The sequence below is a fragment of the Gadus macrocephalus genome, chromosome 18 (assembly GCF_031168955.1).
Source record: "Gadus macrocephalus chromosome 18, ASM3116895v1".
Classification (NCBI taxonomy): Eukaryota; Metazoa; Chordata; class Actinopteri; order Gadiformes; family Gadidae; genus Gadus; species Gadus macrocephalus.
Genome location: NC_082399.1, coordinates 16,605,938 through 16,615,486, shown reverse-complemented (window position 1 = coordinate 16,615,486; position 9,549 = coordinate 16,605,938). Strand labels below are relative to the sequence as shown.

Sequence of the window (9,549 nt, the reverse complement as noted above, 5' to 3'; positions counted from 1 at the left end):
AGCGGCAGCACCTGGATCCACGGGGGGTCTTTAAACTGCGCATGTAGAGTAGGCCTACTCATGATCTGATTCTAGGGTCTCTGGCTGCGTTCAGGCTTATCTCTGGGGTTGCTGAAGTCACTGTATGTACCCCCCCTCACCCCCCACCCCCTCACTCCCCATCTCCTCACCCACGTCAGGGTATTCCAGGAAGTAGGACCCCTAATGGCTGGTGTCATCAGCACAGTTCATCGGCAGCACTGGTTTCACGGGCGCCGTCCAGGCCAGACAAAGCAGGGTTGTCAGCGTACAGAGATCTCCATTCAGGCCGAGGGGAGGATCCACTAGACGGGGGGCCATGTCCCCACTTAAAGAAACCCTGTTTTGGACCCACTTATAAAAATAAAAAAAAGGTTTCAGTCCAAATCGCTTTTTTTGACATGACGTCATGAATTATCGTCAAATTACGATATATTCATTTGACACCTATAACAGATTGTTTTTCACAATGTTATATAACAATTCTGGATCAACCGGGCGGAACTAGAACGCCAGAGAATAATAAATAAAATGTAATGTTTACTTATTTTATTATTTATTGGTATTTATGCACATTTAATATAACCCATATACAATTGTCATAGCTCCAGACCGAATGCATGCATCTTCATTTGTATTTTAAAGGAAGAATTGTTTCACCCAAAGTTTAGATTTCACTCATCCATTTGATGCTGATTGGATCGGCGGCTCTCCAAAGGTTTACGGGGAGGTATCAATCCAACTCACGGTTTTTAAACACTTTTTGTACAAGTAAACTATATATTATTATGATGCTCAATGTATCACTCCAGAGCGATGCAGGAAAGCTCTTTCTGCTGTACAACGGCCTGAATGAATCAATTAGTTAATTAGTCAATTAATTAATGAGTTTCCTACTGGCTCCGGGAGGTGGAAGAGGTGTTTCAGTTTCAATTATTCAAATATTATATTTCTGTGGTCATTAACTTCATTATAAACTTTTGATCTCTTTAGAGTTGTGTCCTGGGAATTCTTGGGTTTGGATGCCGTCCGTTTTATATTCCAGCGGCTGAGCGCTCGGCTCTGAGAGGAATAAGGAATGACGCACCGTGGAGTCGACCCGTTTTTATTTTTCTAACAACAGCACAAATTTGTGGAAGTCTTTCTGTTTGTGTTTATCGATATGTTTTGTCCTCTTGCATGCGGTGGATATTACATTGAACACTGACATGTGGAAGCATATTCAACTCCTACACCAAAATGTGAATGTGAATCTTTAATATTACTGGAGGTATTGAATAACCACAGGACGAGGGGGAGTCGATATAAGTTCCAGTTATTTACATCCAACGTTACATCCCCACAGTAGTTGTACACGTAAAACACACTTTGCGTTAACACCAAAACATTTGTACAAAAATATATGTTCAACATTCCTATAGGAATGAAAAATGTACATTGCATGTATAACGTCCTCGGATTTCCCATCTTAAAAAAGACAAGCAGAACCAGGCAGCGAAGGGGTAGCGACCCACACACACGTTAGGATGAACACTTCAATAACTTAAAACACATTTCCCTTTTTCCAAACTATTATTGCGGTTATTTCACATCACGACGCGCTGCTCTGGTGCGCGCAAGTTGGATAAATATCTTCTTTAATATCACGGCCCTTACTGTTATGAATTAATGGCTGCTGAGCAGCCCATACTAGTAAAGACAAAAGTGCATAAAAGGGCCACACATCACGAAGGGCCCCTCGTCGGAACCACGGGGGGGGGGGGGGGGGGGGGGGGGTTCAGAAGCGCCAGGAGCACGCGTCCCCGGTGCGTCCATCGGACACTGTCCCGCGGTCTGCGTTGTCCGTACCCAGGGTCAGATGAGCTCTAGTCCACCACAACATTCACCTGTTATAAGAGTCTCTTAAGAACAAATCCCCGCTGTGCCGCCCAGGCCTGAGGACCGGTCCAGGCCTGAGCTGTTGGACGATGAGGAGGAAGAGGAAGAGGAGACGGTGGACGACTTCCTCTCCTTCTGCCGCAGGTGGATCTTGGTGTGTCTCTTCCGCTCGTCGCTGCGCGCAAACTTGCGTCCGCAGAAGTCGCAGGCGAACGGCTTCTCCCCGGTGTGCGTGCGGATGTGCGTGGTTAGGTGGTCACTGCGGCTGAAGTTGCGCATGCAGATGCGGCACTGGAAGGGCTTGTGGCCCGTGTGGATGCGGATGTGTCGGGTCAGCTCGTCGGAGCGCGAGAAACGCCGGTCGCATCCCTCGGCGGGGCAGGGGTACGGCCGCTCGTGGATGGGCGTCTTGCTGGGTCTGTTCGGGTACTTTCTGGGTCTCAGGATGGGCCTGAGAGGCAGGTTCTGTGGGCTGTACGCGGAGGGAAGCCTCGGGGGCCCTCCCTCGGAACCGCTTCCGCCCGGACCCCCCAGCGTGTAGTTCCTGATGGTGTTCAGTGGGGTCAACGGCGGGGGCACGCGGAATGAGTCGAGCGGGCACGGACCGAACGGCTTCCTCTCCGGGAGGGCGGCCGCCTGCATCTCCCGCTGGCACGCCGCCGGCGGGAAGAAGGTGGAGTAGTCGGACACGATTGGAAACAAGCCGGGCGCGTCGGAGCAGGTAATGGGGGGCTTCGGGGAGGAGTAGGACGGTGGCGGGTACGGGGAGGAGATGTGGCAGGTGGAGGTGGACAGGAACGCTGAGGGGTCCTGGTAGTGCTCCCCCCCGCAGCCGGAGGAGGAGTAGGGGGGCGGTGGGGAGTACAGGTGGTGGTGGTGGTGGTGGTGGTGGTCCATGTCGCCCTGGCTCTGCCCCGCCGCCATGGTGCAGCTCAGAGGACCGCCGGAGTAGTGGTGCGGGGAGCCGGAGGAGGCTGGAGAGGATGAGACTGAGGAGGAGGGGGGAGGAGGGGGAGGAGGCGGAGGCATTCCGAAGATGCCCGCCGAGACGATGTTGATGACCCCCTCCGGGTTCCAGTTGCCGGGGTACTGGGGGTCGATGGAGAACTTGCCCATGTAGGTGAAGGTCTGGTTGCGGTGGGAGGCGGGCTGGCTGAAGCCTGAGTACGGGGAGAGGTCGAGGGAGCGCTTCTCGGCTGCGAGGGGGTCTCCGTGCATTAGACCGTCTGCAGAGAGGGAGAGGGGGCTGTTAGTGCGACCACCACCTCGGAGCAAACATCACACAATCCAAAATAAATACTCTTTGAACTAAATCAAATCCGCTCAACGTGCAGCGTTAGTGACACTGACTTCACAGGCCTCTTTAGAAGAACCCTACAAATAGAAATAAAGCTGTATCTTGGTTTCATCGCCACCGATATGTCGATGGTTCCTGCTCTGTCATTTCTTTTAGATAACCACACTTACAAAAACTGATATTTAAACAAAAAGTGATTATTTGAATACATATTTCTTTAATTTGCACAACATTTTTATAGTACAACTGCCACGTCTACAACTTATTTTTACTTATTTTTATTGTTATCTTTATTTTCTTAATCTTGTATTGTTGCTGCTATGTTACTGTTGAGGAATCAAACTGAAAAATGTGACTCTTATGTACTTGTACAATAAGATGTAGGCTAATAAATGTAATTCTGATTCTGATTCTGATTCGTATAAACTGGCCGGTCTCACCTGTTGCTCCGCTCATGTGGTCGTAGTGCCCCCCCAGGTCGGTGGGAGGAAACCCCGCCACCGAGGCCATCTCCTCCCCGTACACCGTCTCCGAAGGATGCACGAATCCCCCGAGACTCACCGGGACTTTCTCCAAAGTTTTGGCCGTCATGGTCCTGGTGAAACACCGCTCCCGCAGTCAGGCGCTCCGAGGACAAGTGTGGGCCGAGCTTTATTCCCGCTTCCCTTTAGCTGTAAGTCAGACCGAGTGATGGATCATCTGAGGCACCGCGCGCTACAGGCTGCTGGGATGGAGAGGACACGCACCGGTCTGGGGAACAGGGGCGCTGCCTCCGCTTTGTATATAAGGGAATCCTTTTGAATGCGCCACGACGTCATTACCCATATAAGGACCGGGGGAGGAGGCGGGGCCGCCTGACAGGAGCGCTAATTGGCTGCGGCTTCCCGTGACGCTAGGAGAGGAATGACTTGTCAATGGAGAACCCACTTAGAGAAAACAAGTTGATCGGATGCTCTCATGTTCCGTTCTCGAAACTTGAGGCCCCACATGGGCAACCGCGCTGCCGCTCCGACAGCATCCCAGGCCTGGAGAATGGGTGCTGTTGTTATTATTATTATTGTTATTGTTATTGTTGTTATTGTTATTATTATTATTATAATTATTATTATTATTTTACATACAAGGCCACTGTCTGATCAAAAAACATCCATATCACGAGAGGAATTCATGTTGATCTGTTTGAACCATAAAAGGTTCATCCGGTGTGAACGGTGAACCCCTGCCTCCATATTTGGGCCGACTCCGGAGCGCAGCGGAAAGTGAGTGGAGGAGAGACGCGTTGTGACCTCAAACCACAACATGACACAACATGAAGGAACTTATTCATCTGGATAATTTTTACCATAAACCTACATTGAAATCGCATGCTCGGAAAGTTGCGATTGGAAGATATTCGTCTTATTTGTATAGGTTAGGGTAAAAATAGAAATTAAGAAGCCAACTGTGCGACGGCTTAAACCACACAGCCTACAGGTTTATCTTCATTGGCTTATTTAGTAGGATTTTTTTACATTGCAGTTCCATTAAACCTCTGAAATATACCTATGACCCCATCTCCTCAAAAATATAGTTGAACCAATGAGGCCCCGCCCCTAACCGGGTTAGTTCTGTTAGGCCCGTGCTCAGGGTCCAGGGTCCCCTCGGTGGCCCCTCGGTTGCACTGGCTGGCTGTAACCCCCAGCAGAAGGTGAGCGCGTCTGCGTCGCTCCACCTGCGCGCACACCGACCCCCAATAGAGCAGAGGAACCGTTCAGGCTGTTATCTGGCTGGGTAAAGTCCCGCCGTGGGCTGAGGCATCTGAAGGTCTGTGAGTCAGAAATAGACGGAAGATGAAGAAGTGTTGACTTCCGGCGCAGGATCGTTTCCAACCGACCGACCAATCAGCCCGTTAACCATCAGATATGATAATCAGCATCTCCGCTGTGATGAGGACGAAATGGTTTGTGAAGCCCACGGTGTGCAACGGAAAGTCTGCTCACCGCCCACAACACTGGCAGTTGGTCTAAGGAGGAAATGGGCATTGAACCCAATCCAACAGGGGCACAGAAATAGAACCAAGTATTTATTCACCGGGATTCTCTTGGTTGGTTTGGTGCAACATGATAGACCTGTGTTTAACCCCCTCAGAGAGCAACGGACACACGCTCTCTGCTCCCATTATCCCATATATCAGCCATCGATCGATATCTGCGGTCAATAACGACTCCGTTAGTTTGACGGGTCTCGCGCCGCTGCCTGCAGAACGCGCGTTAAGCGCGTCCCGGTGTCTGCGTGTTGCGGCGCATAGACACGTTTGTCGTCTAAACGTGGCCCTTCATCACCGAGCCCCGCACAGCGAGGAGCGACCACGGGCCACCGCTCATCTCTGCCCCTACACTCACTTCCAAGCTGGTGTGTGTGTGCGCGTGTGTGTGTGTGTGTGTGTGTGTGTGTGTGTGTGTGTGTGTGTGTGTGTGTGTGTGTGTGTGTGTGTGTGTGTGTGTGCGTGCGTGTGCGTGTGTGCATGTGCGTGTGCGTGTGTTGGAGGGGGCGGGGGGGGTTGACTCCTCTAAGTTAATTTTATACTAGAAATCAATTTATGATTGACCATTAATTAGGTTAAAAAACACAACCATGTTTTTATTATCTGTTATTTTCTCTGCTCCTCCAAAGAGACTAGAAAATAAACGCGCTGCCGACAACAGGGCCATTGTCAATGGGGAGCATAAAGCTCTCTCCCTTTTTATCCTCTCTTCCTCTCCCCCTCCCGGCCAGCCAATCATTACGCCTCCATAGACTCAGAGTGTCACTCTGCTCTCCACTTCAAATCCATAATTCTTCCGTATTTTCCTTTAAGCGGCTCTCCGCCCACTACGACCACATCTGCTTTGTTGTCTCGCTGCAGCGCGGCTCCATGGCGCTCTGTGTGTGCGACTTGAAAGACCCCCAGAAAGTCTCTGATAGCGATCCAAGAACGGAGAGAGAAACAGAGACGAGGAGGAAAATAAAAGAACGCAGGAAAGATGAAAAGGGAATCACTTCTTAAAAGGTGAAAGCTCTCCGACAGAGGTCCGTCTGTCTCCGTGATGAACCCTTCAGCCGGAGTGGAAGCTGCTCTTTATCGTCACTTTTCATGTGACACCCCTCGGAACGCGGGGTTACTGTGTTTGGATCCAGAGCCAAATATCGGGTCAATTAACACAAAATACACGTGACTTCAAAACATAGCATTTTGGGTGAATGTAAAATGTTATCTGTATTGAAGGAATTTTGCTGGTTGGCCAAAAGTATGTCATGTCATATATGGACAGTGGTGGGCCTACAAGACCAGTAGACCACCCAGATGAACTTCAAAATTAAAATAAATATTAGATCAAAGTCATGGAAATGTGTACACACACACACACACACACACACACACACACACACACACACACACACACACACACACACACACACACACACACACACACACACACACATTCAATAGATGGCCACAACCATTTCTGAACCAGATGCGGGCAGTAATCATTGGTTGGTGGATGTCAGGTGAGAATCCTCAGCCATGTGTGTGCATGAGCACGTGCACATTAACAGGCCACACAGCCCGGCTCCTATGGCCCGTCTAGAAACCTACCACTCCTGAACACACATAGTAATGAGGCAAACGCACCCACACACGCATGCACACATGCACGCACACACCCACACACATCCATGCACACGTGCACACACACATACACATACACACACACACACACCCCCCCCCCCCCACACACACACACACACACACATATAGACACAGAGACCTATGACTAATGAAGCCGTTCTACAAGCCATATGAATGAATTGTGTCCCTTGTCACTTGCTGTAGATCCTGGGCTCCCTTGGCTGGATCGGGGCGATAAGCGCTGACAGAAAATTAACGGCCTGTTAACATGCTAATCACCTCCGCCGTTCAGCCTTCTAACTGATGGAAACAGATGAGCTCCAGGAATCGTAGCATTCCGCTTTTCAGTTTGACTCAGAATATAGATTGTGATAGAGGTGTGGTAACACACATCTTGAAATGAGAAGAAGTAAAGATACATGTCAAATGAAGGGGCTCACAGTCTAACCTTCACCAGAGCTTGTGCCTCGGAAGTCGGTCCTCTGAATGTGTGAACAGGCAGCACTGGAGAAGCTTTGATATCACGCTCTCTCTCCAGGATCCTCACTCTCAGGAATCCTCTCCTCGGGCCACAAGGAGCAGCATTATGTGATAACCTTCACGTACAGTACGCTCCTTCATGGCCTCCATTCAGACTACAGTGGACTACAGTTCGCTTCACAAAGAATAACAGCATGGTGCGATTGGCCCGTTTTAACAATGGTCCGAGCGGCCCAGAACACAGAGAGGGTTCTCCAGGCCGTCCGCTCATTTCAATATCCCAGGGAATGTTTCTCCTCCTCCTCCACCGAATCTCAAATGAGGAAACATTTCTCTGCTCCGGGTCGGCCATCTCTCCCGGAGAATGACTTCTGTTTTCCTTTACTACCCCCCCCGCCCACTCACACAAACATGTTTGCACACACTGGGCCGAGGAGGGGGGGGGGGGGGGTCGTGCGGACAGAATGCTGCATCTTGGAGGGGTGAAGAGGGAGGGTGAGGAGGGAGGGGGGAGTGAGGAGGGAGAAGGGAGAAGTGAGGGAGGGAGGGGTGAGGAAGGAGAGGAGAGTGAGGTTGGAGAATGAGGAGGGAGGGGTGAGGAGGGAGAAGGGAGAAGTGAGGGAGGGAGGGGTGAGGAGGGAGAGGAGGGAGGAGGGAGAGGAGGGAGGGGTGAGGAGGGAGAGGAGGGAGGGGTGAGGAGGGAGGGTTATGTCGGTGGAGTCGGGGTGGTTGGTGGTGGTGGTGGGGGGTGTAGGTGGTGGGGGTGGGGGTGACGAAGTGGTGGTGGTGGTGGTGGGGGGTGTAGGTGGTAGGGGGGGGCTGTGGGGGGGGGGGGGGTGTAGGTGGTGGTGGTGCGGCGGGGGTGGTGCCGGGGGGGTCTGCTGATGAGGCCGTGGGGAGTGGCGGCAGAATGCACGCAGCGCCCACGCAGCCGCCGTCCGCTCCACGCGCTCTCACTGGAGCGCTCTCACCCCGGGCCAAAGCTACAGGGGGCCCCCACTGCAGGGGCCTGGTGTGTGTGAGAGAGAGAGTGAGAGTGTGTCCATGTGTGGGTGTAAGTTGTGTTTGTATGTGTGTCTGTGTGTGTGTGTGTGTGTGTGTGTGTGTGTGTGCGTGCGTGTGTGTGTGTGTGTGTGTGTGTGTGTCTGTGCGTGTGTGTGTGTGTGGTGTATGTGTGTGCATGTGTGTGTGTGGTGTGTTTGAGTGAGTATGTGTGGGTGTGTTTTGTGTTTGTGGAAGCATCTGTGTGCGTGTGTATGTGTGTGTGTGTTTGTGTGTGTGTTTGCATGTTTGTCTTTATGAGTGTGTGTGTGTGTGTGTGTGTGTGTGTGTGTGTGTGTGTGTGTGTGTGTGCGTGTGTGTGTGTGCGTGTGTGCGTGTGTGTGTGTGTGTGTGTGTGTGTGTGTGTGTGTGTGTGTGTGTGTGTGTGTGTTTAAGGCGGGGGCATATTTGCGTGGGCTGAAACTTCCTCAAGAATATCAATTAAATAATCTGTGACCACAATCACTCTTTTCTGTGTTGCGTAACTCCTCTGTGTGCAGCGTTGGTATATTGCTCTATCCCCAGAGTTATTTTTCTACAAAACAGTCAGAAACAGAGCCTTGATTTAAGAAAAATACGTCTCTTCCAAATGGAGTTGCTCTGTTTGCCGTTTCATTGTTCTTCTCCAGGGTTCCTTTGGGCAGAGAAGGGAACTAGACGGAACAAAGAGCATTCTGGAAAGATTTTTTTTTTTCATTTATCTCATGAAATAGTTTACCTTAATTTGGCTTTATTAGTTGAAGGATACACTCAGTTTAATAATGATCCGGTTAACCCTGGTGGTCAGGTGACGGTCCCCTGGCCGTAGGGACGGTCAGGGGAGGCTCCTGGTCCAACCTTTCAGAGGAAGTGGAACGGTCCAAAGTTTTCTTAGAAACGACCTTCAGTAGAGTAAGAGACAAAGCCAATCCTTAATTCCTCCACAGACAAAAGACGGATAAAACCGCCAGGAAACAAACAGCAGAGATAAAGTTGGGTTAGTGGGAGTGAAGTTTTAAAGGGAATGATCCTCTTTAAATCGCCTCCATGCCCCCCCCCCCCCCCCCCCCCCTCTCCCCCCATCTCCTCTTCTTCTCCTCTCAAAAATCTGGGTGCGAGACAAAGCCGCTCTTTGCCCACCTGTCACTGTCCGCCTACAGCCTGAGATTTCCCCCGTCACCGAGCGCATACCCCCGCGTCACCCCCC

At 51.0% G+C, this 9,549-nt stretch overlaps 1 protein-coding gene across 1 annotated transcript; it reads right to left on the bottom strand.

The window, feature by feature from the left end:
* Positions 1–1,107: 1,107 nt before the first annotated feature.
* Positions 1,108–3,967, bottom strand: egr2b (early growth response 2b). Its single transcript, XM_060036781.1, has 2 exons — positions 3,634–3,967; positions 1,108–3,122 (listed from the first exon to the last, which is right to left on the bottom strand). Exons 1-2 carry the CDS (start codon positions 3,782–3,784, stop codon positions 1,921–1,923), a joined length of 1,353 nt encoding a protein of 450 aa, XP_059892764.1. The 5' UTR covers positions 3,785–3,967; the 3' UTR covers positions 1,108–1,920.
* Between the last annotated feature and the right edge of the window lie 5,582 nt (positions 3,968–9,549).

Bases quoted from the DNA above. Each gene is read 5' to 3' on its own strand.
- egr2b (XM_060036781.1), bottom strand. From the start codon at position 3,784: ATGACGGCCAAAACTTTGGAGAAAGTCCCGGTGAGTCTCGGGGGATTC. The intron at 3,123-3,633 runs GTGAGACCGGCC...CCCTCTCTGCAG, and splicing joins CCACATGAGCGGAGCAACAG to ACGGTCTAATGCACGGAGAC.